The sequence below is a fragment of the Vicia villosa genome, linkage group LG3 (assembly GCF_029867415.1).
Source record: "Vicia villosa cultivar HV-30 ecotype Madison, WI linkage group LG3, Vvil1.0, whole genome shotgun sequence".
NCBI lineage: Eukaryota > Viridiplantae > Streptophyta > Magnoliopsida > Fabales > Fabaceae > Vicia > Vicia villosa.
The window spans coordinates 213,099,411-213,123,312 of record NC_081182.1 but is presented as its reverse complement, the minus strand read 5'-3'; the positions used below and the strand labels follow the sequence as shown (position 1 = coordinate 213,123,312).

At 31.0% G+C, this 23,902-nt stretch overlaps 2 protein-coding genes and 1 long non-coding RNA gene across 3 annotated transcripts; 2 read left to right on the top strand and 1 right to left on the bottom strand.

Annotated features, from left to right (window-relative positions):
* Positions 1-6,647: 6,647 nt before the first annotated feature.
* LOC131657319 (uncharacterized) lies at positions 6,648-7,215 on the top strand. Its single transcript, XR_009300613.1, has 2 exons — positions 6,648-6,715; positions 6,919-7,215. It is a non-coding gene; the product is annotated as an uncharacterized LOC131657319 (long non-coding RNA).
* Positions 7,216-12,353: 5,138 nt separating this feature from the next.
* On the bottom strand, positions 12,354-12,932 carry LOC131659887 (zinc finger protein ZAT9-like). The gene has a single exon (XM_058929007.1). The coding sequence runs from the start codon at positions 12,930-12,932 to the stop codon at positions 12,354-12,356; it is 579 nt and encodes a 192-aa protein (XP_058784990.1).
* Positions 12,933-18,462: 5,530 nt separating this feature from the next.
* On the top strand, positions 18,463-23,653 carry LOC131659886 (QWRF motif-containing protein 7). The gene is made up of 5 exons (XM_058929006.1): positions 18,463-19,056; positions 19,272-19,508; positions 19,636-19,725; positions 22,917-23,024; positions 23,260-23,653. Exons 1-5 carry the CDS (start codon positions 18,469-18,471, stop codon positions 23,356-23,358), a joined length of 1,122 nt encoding a protein of 373 aa, XP_058784989.1. The 5' UTR covers positions 18,463-18,468; the 3' UTR covers positions 23,359-23,653.
* Positions 23,654-23,902: the final 249 nt, after the last annotated feature.

The following is a 23,902-nucleotide window of genomic DNA, read 5'->3' as shown; positions in this document are numbered from 1 at the left end:
AATAATCAACATCGATCTGTAAAATGAGTTTCATACAACACCATGAGCAATATGTTATTATTATAACTATTATTATGTGGTAAAAGGGAGAATGAAATGAATATGATGTATTATTATTATTATTATTATTATTATCATTATTATTATTATTATTATTATTATTATGTTGAATATAATAACAGGAGGAATTAAATGAATGAGATGCATTTTTTGTGTGGTAATTTTAGGTATTTATAATTTTTTAAAAGGATAAAGAAATTCTAAGCAATTACGATATAGACAAAACTTAGGTACAATTCTTTAGGTGTGGTTCTTACTATTGGAAAATAGGAGAAATTAGCATACGTGTAACAGAAAATTATACACTTGTCATAACTTTATTGGAAAATAGTAAGAACCACACCTAAAGAATTTTACCTAAGTTTTGTCCTTACGATATTCCCACAAAAATAAAATCTTTACAAAAAAATTAATATTCATTTATATCTACAAATATTCACAGATATATCAAAACCCACAAATACCTGTTTGATGGATAATCGAGCGGGAATGGGTGGACACAAGTATCATATTTATCCAACGTGGCGGGTAGCAAGATACTAGTACTCGTACCAATGGGTACCCATTACCATCTCTAGTGTGAAGTCAAATGTTGCTATGAAAATTGTCGATAAAGATGTGACAAATATCTTAATAAGTTTTAGTTTTGGATTGAGGTATCGAGTGACACTAGGGTAAATGACATGGAGATGGTTCTTAGTATATACTCACGATAGATTTTTCAAATTCTTTCACCATGGTAAAGTAAGACACTACTACACAATGTGGGGATGAGATGCTCGTCTATTTCTTTGTGGGTTGAGTTTCTTAATGACATGTTGTGACGTTGTACCTTAGGAATGGGCATATTATGTTAACGCAAAATTGTAACAAGGTAACCCATTGGAACCACAACTTTTTTCTTTTATGTTCCACATTCTTATTCATAAGATCAGAGACAAATGCATACTTCTTCTTCATGCTTGGTATCTTGTTTATGGGACTGCTATAGGAGATTTAAAGGAGGTAACCAAAATACTTGACATCATTCAAGAGATGAGTCAAAGATTGGGTCATCAATTGTGTAGTCGTAAGACTGAAATGTTTGGGGCTTTATGTGATGGTAGAAAACATTGAGGGGGGTTTTCTCTTCAAATATTGAGAGACTAATTTTAGCGATGAAATTTTACAAACGGGCCATTAATCAACACTACAAGAAAAATGGTCTACGGCCACGCCAAATTGTTCCACGGCTCAAAAACTGTGGCTACATATATGCTTTGGCCTGGATTTTTAAACCGTGGAAATATGTTTTGAAATATTAAATCTGGAGTGTGAATATGTGGTATTTTCTTCAACTACCACGGTTACAAAAAAAAATTAAATAAGCCGCCCAAACCAAAAAGTTTCCCTCTAAAATAAAAATAAAATAATGAATGGCGCAAAACAAAATTTGATAAGCCGCTCAAACCATTTTTTTCCTAAACCTAATTTCTTTCCAAACCTCATCAACCCCTTTCTTCTTCTTTCTATCAGCCGGCAAAACTCAACAACCACCAAAACTCTCACGCCTCCTCATTCGATCGACTCAACCCTCGTCTCTCATTCTCTCACATCTCCATTTCTGAACGGTGGTTAGACTCATTCAACCATCTTCTTCATTCAATCTCACAACCATGAATACAAGCCAGCTTCGTCGTCTTCTTCTCGTCTTGGTAACTTCCGGCCCCGCTAGATAACCACCACCATCATCGCCTTCGCTTGAATCAAAGGTCTCGGAACACCATTCACATCCGAAGTACATCATTCCTCCATTTCAACCGCGATTTTGATTCTTAACACAAAACCTTAGGTTCTTTACGGACAGAATTGAACATTCACCGTCACAAATTGAGCTCAATTCCTTGGGGGTTCGATTCACCATAGCATAAGCTTCGTGTTGGTGACAAGAACTAAGAAAAGCGGTGAAGTAAAGAATGAGTTCGGCAGTTACCTATCAGAGATTAACAAATGCAATTTCGACAACGACGAAGAGAAAAAGAAAACCAGATGCTCCGCCTTTCAGGTATGCTTCTCCAATCTTGTCTTTCTACGACGTTACTCGTTTTTTTACGCCCAAATCCAAATCGTCTTCACCTATTTCTTCTTCTAACGATTTCAACATTGTTGCAGGGTAAACCAAGAAATAACACACAGAGATGATGTAACTTTTTGGCTGATACTTTGTCAATAGGTTTATGAATACTAGAACATAGATGTGAGCTCATCCCAATTGATGCCAATTTATCATTTCCTTAGTCCTGAACCGTGTTGTCAATGCAGGTTTCATAGGAGATGACAAGGAGACTTTTGAGACATTTGAGTCTATGGAGTTTGGAATACTCTTTTTCTAGAGGAACTGCTCATTTACTTGCAAAGATCTTGACTATCAAAAAACTCTAAGGTACATGGTTTCATTCGTGATTGAGTTTTACACCGTTTATTGTCACCACATGTTTGGTTGAACACTGGTGGTTTCCTTGACAGGGGTACAACTTGCTGTTAACAACCATGCGTGGTGATTTTACTGTGTTTCATTTCCAGTCAAATTATCTGGCTTTGCTTTCAGTGCCAACGGGTGGGTTCAATCCTATGGATCCCACTATGTCAAACAAGCAATTATCTATGGTGATGTGAGTCGTCCCAAGCCAATGACTGTTTTCTGGTCTTCGACAGCTCAAAGTTTGACAAAACGACCTATGAAGGGAATGCTTACTGGCCCTGTTACAATTCTGAACTGGTCCTTTGTTAGAGATGACCAACCTTGGTATGCAAAAGCACCTTATAAATGATGATCATTTTGTAGTATATCAGTTTCATTTAACATTGACTATTTGTTATTAGATTTGAGACTTGCTACCAGATTGCGTTGGCTATAAAGGATGAGGTTGAGGATCTTGAGAAAGCTAGCATTACTGTCATCCAAATCGACGAGGCTGCTTTAAGAGAAGGTTTGCCTCTAAGGAAATCTGAGGAGGCTTTCTATCTAAACTGGGCAGTTTACTCATTTAGGATTACAAACTGTGGTGTGCAAGACACTACCCAGGTTCAACTTCACTTCACAGGCTCTAATCTTCATTAATGATTATTATGCAGTTTATTTACTAAGCTTGTATTAATTCTAACAACATTTCTACAAGAGGATTACAACAAGTGTCAAAATTGTGGAAAGTTCAGTCCAAAAATCACTGAACCATTCTTCAGATGGTTTCACATAGTAAATTATTTGTTTCTCTCCTTGATGGATTCTATTTTTCAGAAATTGGTAATTTTTCTTCTTTTTCATGTTATTTCTCCATATTTGCTATTTGGTTGATGGTTCTAGGAAGCTCTATCGGATTCTCAAGCCAGAGAAAATGATATTAAAGAAAGCGGTGCATCCTTTGCAAGTGAAAGAAGTAGAATATTATCTAATAAGCTTATTGAGAAAACTTCACTTTCTGGATCTTTTCTACCCTCCATGGTTAGTTTCTTGTAAATATTGGCTTACTGTATTTATAATAACTCCTTTTGTGTTTCAACTTTCAAGTTGAAGTGTATATATAGAGCAAATCTTTTAATTCTCTATTCAAATTATAGGTTATGGAAATTCTACAGTTTTTGTGGGAGAATGAATCTAAGCTGTGCTCGTAGATCAGTGACGTTCAAAATCAAGGTTTTGGAAAGAAAGTCAGTCACTCAATTTTCTTTCTGGAAAACATTTTCGTTGCACCAATCAAATTCCGTCCCCAACCGAAAATAGGTGATAATGTAAGTGCGACTAAAAGGAGTTGTTGCATAATATAGAATATTGGTTTGTATTCATTGCATGTTGAAAAATATATGGTCACTGTCTTTTTAGGAGGTCCATCATCCTCAAACTTATATGTTGAATAAGGTTTTAGAGTCCATACAATCTGAAAATGTATCTTTTATCAGCATTTCAGTACTAATTAGTTTATTACTGTAGTGAGCTTATAGTTATTAAGCAAAAGATTTCGTAGTCTACAACTCCCTTTCTGAAATTGTGATGCTCTCTATTCCATAATAGTTTGGAAGATTTGTTTAGTCTCTTCTCTTTCTTGGGTGTTGAACCATGGTGCATCTGGCAGTGGTATGTAAAATATTGGGCTAACTTGTAGCTATTGTAAATTTGATCATTGGTCAAGGGATTTTTGAGGACAGTGATGTTAAGAAGAACCAAGGACACAAAGGATAAAGAAGGATCGTAGTGTGAATACAAGATTACACTCAAAGATGTTTTTGATTCATGGCAAACCCAAATAAGCATTCAAACAACAAGGCGGAAGTAGAAAACTCAAAGAAAAGCAAGCATTGATCACTCATGATAGTACAGGTTGATCTATTATACTTATAGGTCGACTCAACACAAGCAGATCAAGAAGAATGCAGAAAACCAGCAGTTAGGTCGACCTACTGTCAACCCAGGTCGACCTAAAATGGAGAAAAATCCATATACTTCTGCTAGGTCGACTCACACATCATCTAGGTCGACCTAAATTGATGAAATTTGCATACCAGCCTGCTAGGTCGACCTACACAACAACTAGGTCGACCTAATCTGAGAAAATGTCCCCAGAATGCATTTGAAGAGGATTCTGGTCGACCTACTCCTTAAACAGGTCGATCTAACTGGGAGCAAAATTCTGCAAGCTCTGCTAGGTCGACCTAAGCACTACAAGAGGTCGACCTAACTGATCAAGAATGCCAAAAATTCTGTTTCTCTCATCTCCAACTGTTAAGCTATCATATATATTGTCCAAGGTTCATTATTCAAAGAAACACCAACGACTGAAAGATACACAAAGGCTTCTCATCTTCGTTCTTCGTCATCTCCAACACAATTACACATAATCATTCTTGCGTTGAGGGTTAGTGATCGAGTTCGATAACGTCCATGGAACGGAATTGAAGATTCCTAGTGGGTGAAGATTTGTGGGGTTTTTGGTGAATAAAATCTGCGGGTTTTGTCCTCCAAGATAGGTGTTTCTTGGGGGTTTTTATCAAGAGGCTTCATCGAGGATCCGGCTGAGTGTGAAGATTGAAGAACAAGGGTTCGAGGGAATTGAAGACACTGCAGAAAGGGATCAAAGTGAAGCTCTTGGATAACCTTGATCTGACTCAAGATTAAGGGGGAAGAAGATTCAAAGGATCGACATAATTGGTTTATGGTTTATCGCTTTGTTATCTTCTTTGTATATACTACTTTCAACATTAATGAAAGATTACCCAATTTCAGTTTGGAATTGGGGGCAGACGTAGTCGTAGCGAGGACGATCGACAAACTGCCTAAACAAATATCGTGTTCTTGTCGCTTTTACTTTTTCATTTACATTCTGTTCATATTTGGTTATAATAGCAAATTGATCAACGATTCGAGTGTTAAGATTGTGAATTAAGAACTTACATAAACATCACAATCCACCACACATTGAATTACCTTCAATTTGATCATTATCACCAAGTGTTTGTATATTTGTTTCTATCACTCTTACTGCATTGCAAACATTGTCCATCATACAAGAAGTTAATCTGATTTTCAATAAGAGCAACGCTTTGATTCTGCAACGTATACTCTTATCACTTACCTCAAGTCTTTAACTGGTTTTTAAACACATATATAATCGTTTCGATAGTGGTTCGGAATAGACGCGAGTCGATTCAGAATCACTTCCGCTGAAAAGTCGTTTAACTCCGTAAAACTGTGAACGATCTATTCACCCCCCTCTAGATCCCAAGGCCAGCGTCTAACAGGTAGGCATTCTCACTTCACGTGAGTTGTCTCTTTCAATATGCATGAATAACTTTATTTATAATGATCTATGTTTTTTCAGGCCTATACTTGTCCTGCCTCCAACTGATATTCAATTGATTGAGTGTGAACAGTCAGAATCTGAACGGGACTTCTACGATGCTCTCTTCCTGAGATCTAAAGTAAGTTGTGTCCATAGCTTGCTATCTGTAAATATTTGAGTAGCAACCTTTTTCACCTCTCAAATATTAGTTTAGTCCCTAATTTCATTCATGATAATTATAAAATAGGAACAGTAATATGATTAGATACACAATGGATAGTTACGACCTCTCCAAAACAGGTAGACATGGAGGAGAAAGTGATTATGACAGTCAAGATTATTATTATTGTTTGTAGGTCAAAGGTGCCATGCTATGGGGGACTGATGTGTATCTTATTAACTATGTTCTATAACTTTAGATATATATATATATATATATATATATATATATATATATATATAGCACTGTGCTTGATATATTGATATATGTTATTCCTTTCAACAGTTTGATGTTAAGGGAACATTGTTGTGTAAGTGTTGTTGACAGCAGCACACAGACATTGCTACTAGTGAAGGAGCCTTTGGATCTCATACGACTCAGTCTCGATGAACGTATCTATGTCAAACTCCATTCTGACAGAGAGCTTCGTGGCAAGCTTCATGTAATTTATTCTTTTTCTTTTTATCTCTCGTTTCTTATTACACATTTTTAGTAGCTGTTTTTCAATTTGATCTTCGATTTGGAGGCTTATGATCGGCATCTTAATATGATTATTGGTGATGTTGAAGAAATTGTTACCACTGTTGAAATTGATGATGAGACATATGAAGAAATTGTTAGGGTAAGCACTTTTTATTTACTCAATTCTTAGGATAGTTTTCTTGATCAACATACAGGTGGCACAAAGATTGAAACAACAAGGCCACATGGCTGATTGACATTGATTACTATTTGTTACAACATGTGCTTTGTAGTTTAGTTTAGTACCTATTTTATAAATAATAGTTTTTTATATCAACTATTCTTTTTCATTGGCATTTGCAGTTTCAACAGAAATCAAGTGAAGCTTTAAAGGATGATCCTACAAGCTCACTCTTGATACCTTGCATCTTAGGAGATGAGATATATTTGGCAATGAAGAAAATAATAGGTCTTGTGTCCTCCTGATACATACATAAGTAATTAGGCTTGTTCCATACCATAAATCTATGGTTTTTATGCTAAGATTGAATAGCACTTGAAAATAGCTAGGCTTTATCTTGCTGGTTTCATGTTTCTAATATGTTAGCTTGAAATGCCCCACATTTTTTATTCATGTATATGTGTAACTAACTTCCGTTATATGTACTGGTAAAAAAGTTTAATGCATATAAATATGTGTTATGGTTATTTGCTAATGCTTAAACTGTGATATTGCTTTCCATATCCACTTACTCAAAATAGCCCTATTAAATATATATATATATATATATATATATATATATATATATATATATATATAATGATACATAAATAAACCGTGGCTAGATAAATGGTTTAGAATGCATAACATATAACAACGGTTTTACATAGGTGGTCATAACCAAACCGTGGCTATATCTTGAACTAATACTGTGTCGTAAACGTTAAAATGAAACCGTGGCTTTACCATATAGCCACAGTTTTTAAGTCGTGGCAAGTACAAACCGCGGCCTTAATCAAGCTACCTAAACCGTGGCCTAAAAAAGCCACGGTTGTAAAAAAGGCGTGGTCTATACCAAAAAACCGTGGACTTTACTTTAGGCCACAACCGTATACTCCACAGTTGGATTTCCGTGGCCAAACCGTGGCCTCAGCGTTACGCCACGGTTATTTTGCATATAGCCTCGGTTTTCTGGGCGTGGCAGGAGGCCTTTTTTCCTGTAGTGCAAGATAAAGATTTTATATAGGGGTTCGTCCAGGAAGACAGTATTAGGGATGTTGAGTTAATGCATCTTTTTCTATATTTAAGGGATCTGCAAAGTGAGGTTTTTGAACTTCGATTCTTCATGGGCATCAACAAGATAATTCTTGGGATAAGGATGTGTCTAATGATTCACAACAAAGAGACAACTATTTGTTTTGATAAAGAGTATGAGGGCGGTTGAAAAGATTATCGTTGTTAGAGGTCTTTTCGTCAGGGGGAACACAATTCATTGCAGGGAGCTTCTAGCCTTTAAATAATATCACGACTTTGTTATGAATGTCTTTTTTTTATAAATTTATACATATATTTAGACGTGCAAACTATCTGCGAAAAAAAGACGTTTGTAAACTTCTTGACCGATCCACGAGAGGGAATATAAACACTTAGGTCATTTGAAAAGGTTTAGGAGTGCAACTTGGTGCTCGCTTGTCACATATATTTTTTATGTAATTTTCATTATTATACTTATATATATATATATATATATATATATATATATATATATATATATATATATATATATATATATATATATATATATATATATATATATATATATATATATATATATATATATATATATATATAATATATTTATATGAGAAAAGGATGTATTATTATATATATATATATATATATATATATATATATATATATATATTACACTCACTCAAAAACATAACATGAATAAATATTTTTAAAAATAAAACATTGTATTGAAAGATATCATAATATAGGTCATATCTACTAAATATTTTATCTTTTAATAATTTCTCAAAAAATTGTTTCTTATTATTAAATTTTTAAAATAATTATTGAATTATTTCTCATATAAATATTACTAATTGGTATACAAATTTAGTTTTTTCTTTTATTTTTTTGTCAGGGAAGGTGCATCCCCTAAACTAACAACTGACATTTATTTGCACCAAAAAGTCATTTGCAAAAAATTTATTGTGTTTTTTAAATTTTTAGAATTTTAGGCAAATATGTTGAAGAAATAGACGAGAATACAAAATTTAATATGGATGAAGAAAAAGAAAAGAATGCACAATGTAAAGTGGGTGAAGAAAAAGAAGAGATCCCATTCATTAATGTGGTTGAAGAAATAGATACATAATTTAAATTAGTGTATAATGATTTTGATAGAGAAGTTGTAGAAACATTAGTTATTATTTTTGTCAAAGAGTGACAAAATTGAGAAGAGATACTATAAAGAGAAGACAAAATTTTATGAAAATTAAAATGTTATATTTGTGACATTTGTCTCTTGAATTGTTAAAATTGTTGAGAATCAAGTGTGAGTGTGGTTAATAGTCCCACATTGGAAATGTGTGTGGTGACTTGAGCATATATAAGTGGGAGAACCCACTCACCTATCACCTTAAGGTTTTAGGTGGAGAAGTGGTGTCTCTCTCACAAAGGTGTGTTGCTCAAAGGAATGTCCCAGAATAAACAATGCTCCCGACTCGACCCTCTCCCGATGTTACGCCAACAAAAATATCATTAAGATCTTGTAGGATATAAAGTAATCCGTAAGAAAACTAACCATTCAAATGATGCAATTGGTAGAAGTGGAAATGAAGTTAATGCGGTAAATTAAGAAGTGTGTAGGTATACATCTTGTGAAATTTTTTTGAATCAAAAATAAAAACTTGAGGAACATAATAATGTATACTTACTCAACTCATATATTTTTGTTATTATCATTTAAGAATACTTATTGCATGTTACTTATTGATGTTTTCTACCATAAATATTCATTCTTCTTAAGATCTTTATTCTAAACCTTAATTTCATGCAATAAAATTTCCAAAAAAACATCAATCTTGCCTACTAATTTTATATCAACTTATTAAACTTTTGGTAAATTAATGTTAACAAGCTCAACTAATTATTTAAGAATTGATAACCAAGATCTATGAATTTTTTATGCACTTAAAGTTTGAAACTCAAATTACTTAGTTTCTAAGAAAATATTCTATTATTATATAACTTAAAATAAAGTTATTGAATAGTATAGTTGAAATGAATTTTAAATCTTTTTCAATATGTATAATGTTTACGTATATTCGTTCATAAAGATTACGTAATATAATAAAAATTTAGGGTTAGGGAATGATGACTTTAATCTCTTTCCTTAATCCATGTTGGTGCAATCTCAAGTCAAAACAAAACATTAGAATAATAACAAATAACACTAAATTTTATTAGTCATTGTTCACCTTCCAACTTCATATGACCATATGTGTTCAAGTATTTTTATAAAATTATTGATTGAGATGATTTAAAGAGAGAGCCCATATTTTATATAAGTGAGTTAGGGAGCATTATGGTAGCCTACATTTAACACATATTTGATTTTGATGTGTTGAAATTATTAAAGTAGAAGAGCTAATGGAAGCATTGAGAGAGAGAATTGAGTTTATTTCGTAATCTAAAGGTGTGTTTGGTTCGAGGTAGATGGAGGGGAGGAGACGGGAGGAGAGGGGAGGGGAGCAAAATCCCTTCAAACCACACTTTTTGCATCCCTCGAATTGGGGGATTTGGAGGGGAGGGGAAGAAATCTCAATTTTAATACGTAAGAAATTATTATATTTATTAAAATACTCTCAGTTTAATTTTAATATTTCAAAATTATATATTTTCCTTCGTCTTAATGCTTCTCTTCTATGTAATTTTTTTTGATTATTTCCATCAACTTATTATAACTATTATCCACCTTCAAAATTTTTTACTTAATACAAATTATAATCATTGTATTATTTTTATAATTTTTTTAATATTTATTTATGTTCATTTTTTCTTATAATTTTGTTATTTATACTATTATATTCAAAGTGTGATACTCAGGAATAGTCAAAGTGTGATACTCTTCTTGAGGGCGGTGTAGAAAGCTAATTCATTAGTTTTCTTTTATGTTTATGTATGTTGAACTATCAAGTCAATTAGTACGTTTGGTTTGTAATAAGCCTCAGATATTGTGACACAGGGGTCAAAATTCATGTTTTTTAAATTATTATGTTTGGTTTTATGTTTTAATGTAGTACTCATATATTAGAATGTTTATGTTATTTGAGTTAATGTGATGCGCTGTTTTATTATATGAAATAAATATTTTGTCACACCATGCACATTGCTTCCCACCCAATTTTTCATGAGAGGAAGAAACATAAATAAATTAAGTGTCATCTTGTGCATAAAAAGGTTCAACAAGGCTTGTTGCACCTACTTCCAATCTCATGACAAGAGAAAATCATAATTTTTTTGACAAAGGATTAACCTACTCCTAAGTTTAATGACTTTGTTTCCAAGTTGTGCATGATACATATCTACCATGCTCGGGTTGAAGAGAGCTGTTAAGATCTAAATCCTAAGAATAATAAGTTTTTAAATAAGTTTATTTAGTAGTAAGATGATTAAATAAACTAGTAGTTAGTTATAACTACTTTTCATTTGTTCTATTTCCCCTCCTTTTTTCAATAGAAAGGGAGATTCCGAGTTTAGTCTTATTATTGAGTCCATTAGTAGTTTATTGCATTCCTTCCCAAACTTTGAGGTGAAGTTTGTTAGGCGTCAAGCGAATATGGTTGCTCACTCTCTTGCGAGGGCGGCCAATTCTTGGGCTCGACGTAGTGTGTTATTGTCGCCTCCTCATTGTATTGAACATCTTTTGATAAATGAATTACATTGATTTTGTTGTGATAAAAAAAAAAAAACATGAGCAATCTCTTTAAAGAATCTCAATCAATAATTGTATCAAAATACTTGGACATATATGGTCATATGAAGTCGGGATGTGGACAATGACCCATAGAATTTATTGTTATTTGTCATTATTCTAATGTTTTGTTTTGAATTGAGATTCAACATGTTTTTAGGAAAGAAATTAAAGTCATCATTCCCTAACCCTATGTTTTTATTATATTTCATTTTTTAACATCCATTGGTCACATAATTCACATGAAGAAATATAGGTGAACATGAATACGCATAGAGAAAGATTCAAAATTAATTTCAACCATACTAATCAATAACTCTGTTTTAAGTTATATAATAATAAAAAGTTTCCTTAATATCTAAGTAATTTGAATTTTCAGCCTTAAATGCATAAAAAATTCATAGATATTGGTTATCCATTCTTATAAAAATAATCGAGATTGTTAACATTTATTTACCAAAAGAGTAATAAGTTAATATAAAATTAGTGAGTAAAACTTATTTTGGCGTGGAAATTTTACTGCAATAAATTTTGGTTCAGAATTAAGATCTCACAAAAAATGAATATATATGGTAGAAAACATCAATAAGTAACATGTAAATAAGAACCCTTACATGATAATGATAAAAATAAGGTAAATTGAATGGTTTAACGTTATACAAAAATATAAGAATAGGGTAATAACTTATTATGTGCCCTTATACACATATTGCTTCATATCAATTGCTAATTTTCTCATGGAATGCTTTTTATCCTACAAGATCTTGATGATATTGAAACATTTCATGACAAATATCACAATCATACAACATTTTAATTTTCATAAATTTTTACCTTCTCTTCAAAGTTTTTCTTCTCAATTTGTTGCCATTCTTTCATACAAATAATGACTAATGTTTCTGCAGCTTCTATATCAAAATCATTATACACTAATTTAAATTGTGTATTCTCTTCTTTTTCTTCAGCCACATTAATGAGCGAATTCTCTTCTTTTTCTTCAGCCACACTAAATTTTGAATTCTCATCTTTTTCTTCAGACACACATTTTTTCCTACGATTGCGCTTTGATCTTTTTCGAGTTGGGTATTTTGGATAAAACTTAAATGCATTATACCTACCAAAGTTTGCTAGGGTATAATAGTAGTTCCTTTTCTGAGATCGAAGATTATGTATAGGGTTGTTTCTAGAATTGTGAGTTGATGAAGAAGATACAGAGATCGATTTAGTTGGATGTCTTTTTGACTCAGATGAGTATTGAGACACTTGGATGTTAATGGGAGGTTTTCTAGTGATTGACGACCTGGCTAAGTGAGACTTCATGTGGCCTCCTAAAGCTTTCCCATTAGAAAAAGACTTGTTACAAACAAGACACACTCTACTATTATTCTCCATAGCGTGACAATATCCTGCACTTCTCACCTCTTTGCCTAAAATTCCAAATCTTTAAATAGACACAATAAATTATTTGCAACTTTCTTTTTGGTGTTGATGAATGTAGGTTGTTAGTTTAGGGGATGCACCTTCCCTACCAAAAAGGAAAAAAAACTAAATTTGTATAAAAAACAAAAAAGGAATTGTATTATTTTTGGATTTGAATAATTCCTTTGAAAAATAATTATTATTTATCAATTAACAATTTAATAATTATTAAAAATTCAATAATATGAAACAATTTTTTCAAAATCAAAAGTTCAAATACATTTAATCAAAATATTATTAAAAACCAAAAATGGAATTGAATTATTATTTTAGGATTTGATTGATTCCTACCAAAAATTAATGTTTACCAAATAAACATTTATATGAAAAACAATTCAATAATAAGAAACATGTTTTTGAGAATTAAAAATTCAAATAAATTTAATCAAATAAAACTATTTAAAAAAAATTCAAAAATAGTAAAAAAAAAAAATTGAGAATCAAAACTTCAAATACCTTTAATCAAACAATAATTAAAAAACAAAAACTTGGAATTGCATTATTGTTTTTGGATTTGATTGATTCCTTTGAAAAAAAATCAATATTTAGCAATTAAAAATATTTATATTAGAAAAAAATTAATAATTATTTAAAAATATCAATAATAAAAAACAAGTTTTTGAGGATCAATAGTTCAAATACATTTAACTAAATCAAAATTATATAAATCAAAGAATTATTAAAAATTATTAGAAAATTGGGATTGCATTATTATTTTTGGATTTGATTAATTCCATTGAAAAATATTAATATTTACCAATTAAAAATATTTATATTAAAAAACAATAATTATTAAAAAAATAAATGATAAGAAAAAAAATTTAGGACTTAATATACATTTAATCTAATCAAAATTATTAAAAAATTCAATAATAAGAAACAATCTATTGAAAATAAATATCCAAATTCATTTAATCTAATAATTACTAAAAATTATTAAAAAAACCAAAAATGGAATCTCATTATTATTTTTGGATTTGATAGTGTCCTTTAAAAATATTAATATTTTTACCATTTAACAATATTTATATAAGAAAAATTTCAATAATTAATTAAAAAATTCATTAATAAGAAATCATTTTTTTAGAATCAAAATTTTAAATACATTTTATCAAACCAAAATTAATAAAAAATCAATAATAAAGATGCAGTTTTGAGAATAAAAAGTTTGAATACATTCAATCAAAGAATAATTGAAATATATTTATATAAAAAAGTTGAATTTTTATTTCTGGATTTTTTTCCTAGCAATTATCAATATTTAAATGCGAAACAATTTTATAATAATTTAAAAATTCAATAATGAGAAACAATTTTTTGAGAATCAAAAGTTCAAATACCTTTAATCAAATAATAATTAAAAATTAATAAAAAACAAAAAAAAAATGAAATTGCATTATTATTTTTGGATTTGATTGATTCCTTTGTAAAAAATTAATATTTATGAATTAACAATATTTATATGAGAAACAATTCAATAATTATTTTAAAATATCAATAAGAATTTTTTTTAGAGGATCAATAGTTCAAATATATTTAATTAAATCAAAATTATTAAAAACTTTAAAAAATAAGAAAACTAATTTATAATCTAAAGTTCATATACATTAAAACAAATAATTATTTAAAATTATTAAAAAAAATGGAATTGCATTATTATTTTTGGATTTGATTGATTCTATTGAGAAAAATTATTATTTAGCAATTAACAATATTTACATGAGAAACGATTCGATAGTTATTAAGAAAATCAATAATAAGAAACAATTTTTTGAGAATCAAAAGTTCATATACATTAAATCTAATCGAATTTATTAAAAAAAAATCAATAATAAGAAACAGTTTTTGGAAAATAAAAATTTCTAATACATTTAATCAAACAATTATTAAAAAAAACTGGAATTGCATTGTTATTTTTGGATTTGGTTGATTTCTTTTGAAAAAAATTAATATTTACCATTTAAAAATATTTATGTGAAACAATTCAATAATTAATAAAAAAGTTCTATAAAAAGAAACAATTTTTTGAGAATCAAAAGTTCAAATACATTTAATCAAATGAAAACTAATTCAAAAATTCAAGACGCACTCATTTGACATCAAAATACGTTTCTAGCAAGATACACCCCTATTTTTCAAAAAATTAATTCGGAAATATATCTACAAACTCACCTCTGCAATAATTTTGTTTGTAACTAGGCCACACCTTCATTTATCCATAGTTTAATCCATAAATGCATATCCATAACAAATACGGATATGTACTTCCATACTCAGCCTTTAGTGGTAAATTTTGACCTTTTTTTAGAAATACACCGATGTAATAAAACATATATTATAACTATACTATCATATTAATTGTTTTATAAATTAAACCATACACTGTTCTAATAAGATGAAAATGCGATGTATAAATGAATGAATCATGAATACATAATACAGTCATAATAAAAAATTACAAACAGTAATGCGATCCATAATCCCTAATATAAATACTATACTACTATGTATATTGGACCCCTATGTTCCTTCATTGCCTCATATACGACAATCCCGTTTGTGTCTGACTAAGAATGACATCTAGAATGACCCCCTCAAAAATCTAATCTACATATACTCGCTTGCGCAAAATCCATAATACAACGACATGTAGTAACACATCAATGACATGACTTGCCTAGCCCACTCCTCGTCTAATATCTCTTGATGACCTAGCCTAGGTGGATCTCCCTTTGCATATGACCTTATATAAGAATGTGAAACTCTATAATACCACTAGACGTAGCTGAATTCACGGCTCTATTGGCTAGGAGCTACCACACCTCGTGCTTTAGTTGTTATCAAATAATTAAGAAAATTATCACGCAAGACATCTGTATCTCTACAGGACAAAGTGAGAGGAGAAGACATGAAAAGTTCTTTTGGAACAACCTGCATATACCTGAATTGGTGCATGACTCGCTCATGCATATATGGATACATCAAACACGACCCACAAGCCAACCATCCAGAGTAGGAGGCAATGTAATACAAGGGACGCGTTTGAGGGTGAAGGTCACCCGGCTGGAGGCATATATCATCGTGTATTGCGTGCTCAAGATACACTCTAAAGGGCTCAGTCGATTGATTCTCTCTACGGGAGAATCCAAATCTAACATGACATCACTTGCTATCTTTTATGTCTTTCATGACATCCTCTAGATCAACTCCTAAATATTTCATGACATCACTTGCTATCTTATATCTCCTTCAGGACATCCTCTAGATCAACTCCTAAATATTTCACTATCATATCCAGGACATCAAATCTATTAATTCTTGAGTGGTCCAATAATCTTTTCCTGATCGAAAGATGCCACAAGCATGAAACATAATCTAATGTAATGGACATCTCATCACGTGTAATATGAAAAAATGACGTCTCATAGTAACGAATGTTAAAAACATCCAATGGTTAATAGTAGTATAATCAGTCAAGCATAAATCTCGCAGTCCAGATAGCTGCATCACATCGTGAAATAACTACTCCTCAGGATGATGTAACCTCACAATCTTCCAACCACGGTTGATGCATTTTAAAGCATTACAATACTGCTAAAAATTAAATCACCATCAGCAAGTTCGAATATTATAACACATGTGTTTTAAATAATAAATTCATATTATAGAATTTTGTAAATTCAGTGTGTTTTGAGGTAGATCACACTACTTATATTTATACTAGTGTTACAATAAATACATTGAAGTTCAATGAATAAGCACTAACCTAGGAAGTTATTTAGTCTAGGAATACTATCAATCACTTTAAAATATCTACAATCATAATTAATGCTAACACTCCTCCTCAAGATGGAGAATACGTGTTATATGCACCAAGCTTGTTACAAATAGATTCAATTCGAGGTCTTATTTTATATATATATATATATATATATTGAAATTGAACTGAAACATGTCTAGCGAAACCAATATTTTAAAACTAAACTGGTCATCAAACCGGTGAGAGTACTATTTCATTGGTCGAACCATTGGATCACAGATCGAACCACATAATTAAACCATATTAAATCGTATAGTTGGGTTAAATAAATCGGTCTCTATAATAAAATAATATATTTAATAAATCGGTCGAATCTGATGGCTCTGTTTCTAAAAAATATTCTGACACCTACAAAATTTTAAAATATTAAAACATCATAATTTCACAAGTTCATTCTTTAAATTCGAATTCTAAAAATAGTCATCACACACAACTAGGGGGTGAAAATACACCAAGCCAAATAATAGGGGCATACGGCTTAGCCTACACAGGTCCTGGTCAGACCAGACTTTTTGACAATAGAAACGACCTAGACTTTTTAATAAGTCCCTTTAGAGGCTAGGCCTGACCAAAAAAAAAGTATTTTAAGCCTATCTGACCAACTTACCTAAATAAATATGAATAATTTTATTATTATAATTATATTTTATTTTATATTTTGAATTAAAATACAAAAATAAAACTCGATTATCTTGAAGAACTTATTAAAATATGATGAAAACACCTTATGAACTTTGTCATAAGTTATTTTCATAAGTTTTCATAAACAAATAGTCTCACAATACTTATTCTAACAAGTAAGTTCAAATAAGTCAATGCAATCAAACTTTAGTACCTTTGATCTTTTAGTTTCTTAGTCTATAAAAACATTAATTGAATTGATTATTTACATATGTTCAAATAAATTAGGTTTTTAAGTAGGTTATCAAGTCAATGAGGCTTTTCAAAAGGTCATGCTCAGGTTCAAAAATAAGTTTATGATAGATCGCAGACCTTAATATTTTTAGCAGGTCAGACTTAGGTTTTGACAAAACATAACTTAGCCTATGTTTCAAATAATTTTTAAACAAAGTCTAGTTATATTTTAATTTAAATAAATAAAAAAATTAAAGCGTCGTTTTGTCTAGAAAAGAAAACATATATTTAAACTTTAAGTTTTCTAAAATTGTTGATTTTATTGATTTTGATCAATTCTCATTAGTTCAATAGCATATTCAATCTAACAATTAGACCAGAACAAATACCCCTCTAATCCTCGGTTCGACCGGCCGGTATGGGGCGATTTTCAAAACACAAAGCCAACCTTTAATATAGATATTTGGAGTTAGTTAGAAAGTCAAAGGTTAATTGTCACTTAACATACAACTACCTACTGCCAACAGGCCACATGCATAGACTATCACATAAAAATATTAATCACTTGAAAAAAATCAGAGTTGAACTTTTCAACATATACGTGCTTGCAAATTTTGCATGAAGTGAAGTCAATTATTCTACTTCATTACTATATTCAACGTGCTTTCAACTTCTACATCCTCTAACTCCTCAAGTACTTCATTCATGTATATGTATACTGCATCACATAGATATTCTCTAAACCATACACAACTTATCAAATTCATATCTTTCATGGAGAAAAATCCCCGTCGCACTCTTTCCGGCCGTGGCCAACTCACGGTAGTGCCGCCATCACCACGCCTTGTACGCTCTCAAAGCAACGGAAGCGTGGCGACTATAACCACCCCAGAGAGAACTCCGCGGAGGTTCAGCTCTAGTGAAAAATTAACAAATAGCCACCGTTCAAAATCAACATCTAAGATAAGAACGGAAAACAACGAAGAGAACACAAAGTTTAATGATAAGAAGAAGAGTAATAGCAAGATGTTACAATATGGAGTTAGCCCCGATCGCAATGGAGCATCGAAGAGGACCACATTGCCTTCGGCGTGGGCGCTTTCGCCAGGAAGGCAATCCCTCGGTTCTCCGATTTGGCGCGAGCCACCACCGCCTAAAGCAAACGGAAGCAAAGGCAATGGTGGTGGTAAAGTTGGTAATAGTGTCACTAAAGTTTTGAATTACTTTAAGCAAAGGAAAGTGTCATCCATGCAAGAAGAAATGTACCATAAGTATAAGATTTTTCATAGTAGACTTTTGCAATGGAGATATATTAATGCTAGAACTGAGGTTTCCAAGGCTAGGGTAAAAAATGCTTCTGAGGTACCATTTATTATTGTTAAATTAAGATTTGATAAGCATAATATATATATATATATATATATATATATATATATATATATATATATATATATATATATATATATATATATATATATATATATATATATATAAAACTCATGTGAATAAAATAATATTTGTTATCATTTTCTTGTCAAGCTTAATTTTTTATTCTCTTTTTTTAAATTAAATTTCAGGTAAATTTATTTTCTGTATGGCTTGGAACCCTAATGCTAAGAAAGACCATAATACAAAAGAGAATTGAAGTACAAAAAGTCAAACATATGATCAAGCTCCAACAAATTTTGAGTGGTCAAATTTCCTATCTTAATGAATGGAAAAAACTAGAAAAAAAGAATAAAGAATCAATCGAAAGATTAACAAAGAAGTTGTTAACATTGTCTACCACAATGCCCTTAAGTCATGGTCTCAAGGTAATTACATAATCAAATGTCTATATTTATATATATGTGTATTTGTGTATACATATTTATATAATTGTAGAATATTTTTTATGCAAGTAGTTTTTAAATATTTCTCATAATTTAATCCTCTTCATAGGTAAATATAGAGGCCTTATTTGAAGCTTTCAACACAGCTGTTAAAGTCATGGAGAATATTGAACTATTGATTAAGAAATATCAACCACAGGTTTTTCCCCTCCCTTTAAATTTTTTTGGCTTATTTTCTTTGCAATAAAGTGTATAATGTTGCATATTTATATTCTTTCACTTAGAAAAAAAGTTATTAAAAAATATTTTCTTAAGTAGAAAAGCAACTGACAAAAGAATCAACTCAAACACTACAATAACACAAAAACAAAGTTCAACTACTACATCAAGAAGCAAAAGCATCTTAAAAAAAATACTAATGGTTGAAAATATTGCTCATGAAAACCTTAATGAAAACATTATTCATGTAAATGTTCCTCACAACCACAATAAGAATTTATCATTCTCAAGAATATGCAGGGAAAAAGAAAAATATTTCAAGATTTTCAAATCCACTTAATGCATGTTTACTAAATATAATACAATTTATCTCTTCTCCTTTAGTATTTAAGCACAAATCACTTAGTCTAGTGTAGCACATAAAATAGGCAATAGATTAGCGAAATTTATTGTGGAAGTTCTATGATCCGATATTGAATGTCTCTGTTGGTCGGAGAGGGGATACTTGCAAAATTACTACTCCAATAACCAAATCACCAAAGTCAAAGAGGTGGAACTTGTAAGTGAGTAACAAAATTGTGCCTTAGTATCACACGATGTCATACTTATATAAGAATGACAATTCAAATATCCCTAGTGGATGTGGCTCCATGTGTGAGGGATCATTTTATGAACGTCAATGATTCATATGAGAATGGTTTATTACTTTTATGTGGGGTTCCCCAACAAGAATAACATTTGTTCTTCAGCTTGAGTGGGTGTGGTATTTTAATTGGGCATTCACATTGAGTCGGTTTTATCGGGCCATTTTTTCGAGTCTAGAACAACTGCCCCCAAGTACTTGCTGTTAATTATGAAGCTAGGACTAAGATTTTATCATGAAAGTGTTATGACCAGCCTCATGGGAGTTCCGTTCTGACATTGTATAATTTGTTGGAAGGAAGTGCTTTCTGGGGAGATGAAAATTTTTGTTGGGAACTAGAATGAAATTTGATGGACTTGGGAACATGCATAATTAATGCTTGTCACGTCACTGAAATGTTCTTTCAGGGAGGACCTGGACGTTGATCTAAGCGCCTAGGGTAGGAAGGCGACACTCGTAGGATGCCCGAGTGCACTTGAGTGTCATTAAATATTTCCTCGATTCTCGACTGTAAATCTCGGTGCACCTGTTTGTTTGTTTGTAAATTTAGTGATTAAAGTTAGTTCCTCTTTTTTCTTTCCTTTCTTCAGAGTGTTATAACATGTTATGATGGGTTTACGATTTTTGTATTTTTGTAATCTTTCTAGATTCTTCTATCTTCATTCCCAATCCCAAGACATTCTTGGATGTCTAGTGATTTTTCTTCTCCATCATTTGATAACTTCTAACATTCATGGTACCATTCCCTTTCCTTATCATTTTAATTATTTTTGCTTGCTTTCTAGTTTTGACCAACATAGGAAACCCAAACACTGCCTTCGCAAACTTGTTCAATGACAGTGATATAAGTTATGCCTCTTCTCGAACTGAAGTGATAAACCTATAAACATTATAAATATTCTCTTTTGAGGTAAGATACCCCTTTGTAAGCTTCATATAATTTAGGGAGTCTTTTAATGATGTGAGGGGTCTTAGTGTGGTTGTTACTGTAGAGAGGGAAACTGCACCCCTAGGGATTGATATTAAAGAGATTGCATGTGGCTTTGCCTTTCATGAACTTTCCATGCTAAACTAAGAAAACATATATAATTTCCTGGAAGAACTGGAGTTCCGAGTCTATATTAAATCCATCACATGCATTTATAGAGGCAAACCTAGCGACAACAAGGTTAGGTGTTGATAGAATCAAATTCACATACTTTAGGTCCTTTTTTTTACACTAAGGATGAAATGGTACGACAGGGAAAATAGTTATTTGAATTCCTTGATAATGCATGTTAGTCACCTTGGGTGGAGTAAGATATCTTAGGGACAACGTCCTTCTTCAGCAACGCACCTAGGTTAAAAAATGCCCTTTGGGATGAGTTTTTGTTCTCTAATTGGGTGGTGTTGCACGTTGATCATGGCAAGAGATTGTTCAATTAATTTTCTGGGTGTGAACTACCTTTCTATCATTGTGTATTCTCCATAATAGGGTTCAAGTTCCCCTTTAATGATATTTAAGTTAGGGTCATGACCACCTTGGAATTTATCCCTCGTAATTGCATCTAGCAAGTTGGGCTTACTTCAAGAGTTTTGTCAACATGCAATGAACCTCAGCAAAGTCGGATTGGGGTCAAGGATTTCTTTCATTAGGGTATGGGAAGAAAATATTTGAAGTTTACATGTATCTTCAAGAACTTCAAGGACATGTATTATCTAGTTACCCCCCCCCCCCCCCCCTTTAACTATGATGCTTACAAAAGCATATGCAAGATATCATATGGCTAGGTAGATCGTAGGAATCTGTCTCCAACATATTCCCTTTCGTCTCTATGACTACAAAGTTCACTAACAAGTTCCCAAAGTTTTGGAGGAATAATTCCTTTTCAATGACTCCGAGAACTTACATCTACAAGCCCAGTGATTGCCACATGAATAGTAGTATCTAAAGACCAATCTTACTAAGTTTTTGGAGGATCTTGGTTTTACTTTTTTTGTTCTCTTTTGTATTATTCAAATAAGTTGGTTGCCTTTATTGATAGAAAACTCTCATATTTACCGTAGGCCCAAGACTATGTTAATCAATGAGTGATCTTTTTTTATTTTGTCACTTGTGAGGCTAGAGATCACCCTCGCCCAAAGTTTTATCCTTTTCTATGCTTACGAAAGGACATGAGGGAGACCCTCTATCCATTTTCCTTTAGATTCTTTGAGACTCCTCTTAAATCCTTTCAATACTACCCTATTGGAGGTCTCAACTTTCCCGTTAGTCTAGGGATGTTATACTACGAAAAAGGATGTTTGACTATGAGATCTTAAAGAGTTTATTCAAGTTCTTGTCTATAATTTAGGCTTTAATGTCTGTAACGATGGTTTGTGGGATCCTATATCTTGCTAGAATATCTTTCTTGAAGAATTTATAAAATTTGGTGGTTATGATCTTTGCCAAGGTTTCAGCTTTGATCTACTTATTATTAAAAACCATTTTCCATCACATTTAATATTATTGTAATTTCAATTACAGTTGATTCTTGTTAATTCAACAGATTGAGAGAATTCTTTATCAAGTTACAGAACTCACCACCACATCAAAACAAGAAGAAGAATGCTTACATCGACTTCTCCAAATGGTTTCTGTTATTACTACTTTACTAGTGAGTCTTGCAATTTATTTCAATTTTTTTAAAACTCCAATTATTTTCTTCACCAAAAAACTTCAAATTGTTAGACATTTTCTCAACCACTTTAAAACTTCTTAAACTTGAAAGTAAATATTAAAAGTACATTCCAAAATATTTTAAAAATAAATATTTGGGAATTTTAATAATATATTTAATATGTAATTTTTTTTAATAAATATTTAATGATTTTCCATGTTCTTAATTACAGGAAAATGAGAAAAGTGTTCAAGTACATCTTATTCAAAAAAAGATCGAATCTAATACCGGAAATTACCCCTACAACAATATTGCTCAATCTTGTAAATGAAATGGGTTCTTATTTGCATGTGTTCCAAGATCAATGTCTTTCAAATGATCGATAAAAAATTCTTTAGGTAGTTATATTGTTACAATTTTGTGACTAATAGAAATGTTATGAATGCACTCACCAGTGTTGTATGAATTTATAGCATTTAATTCATTAGTAAGAAACATTCTCATGACAAAGATGAAAACTAATGGAAAGGCTAATGTTTCACACAAAACTTTGTTGAGTGCTTCGTCTAATTTCTTTTGTTAATAGCTTTCTTTTAGAAATCTTTCTTTAATGATTTTATATTAAAAGTGACCAAATTTTGATGCAATTTTTATTTTATTTTTAATTTTATCATGTTTTACGAAATCAAAGATTTTGTGAATTTAATTATAATTTCAAATTTAAATAAATTAAATATGATCTGATTTAAATTTAAATTTTGAATCAAATATAATTAAATTCTTAAAATAATTTAAACAAATCAAAACTAAATTAATCCTACTTAAAATTCAAAATTAAAATTAATATTAAAATAAAAATAAAAATATTAAATTAT

Coding starts and splice junctions, on each gene's coding strand:
- LOC131659887 (XM_058929007.1), bottom strand. CDS start 12,932: ATGGAGAATAATAGTAGAGTGTGTCTTGTTTGTAACAAGTCTTTTTCT.
- LOC131659886 (XM_058929006.1), top strand. CDS start 18,469: ATGGAGAAAAATCCCCGTCGCACTCTTTCCGGCCGTGGCCAACTCACG. Junction 19,057..19,271: donor GGGTAAAAAATGCTTCTGAG/GTACCATTTATT, acceptor ATTAAATTTCAG/GTAAATTTATTTTCTGTATG. Junction 19,726..22,916: donor TTAAGAAATATCAACCACAG/GTTTTTCCCCTC, acceptor TTAATTCAACAG/ATTGAGAGAATTCTTTATCA.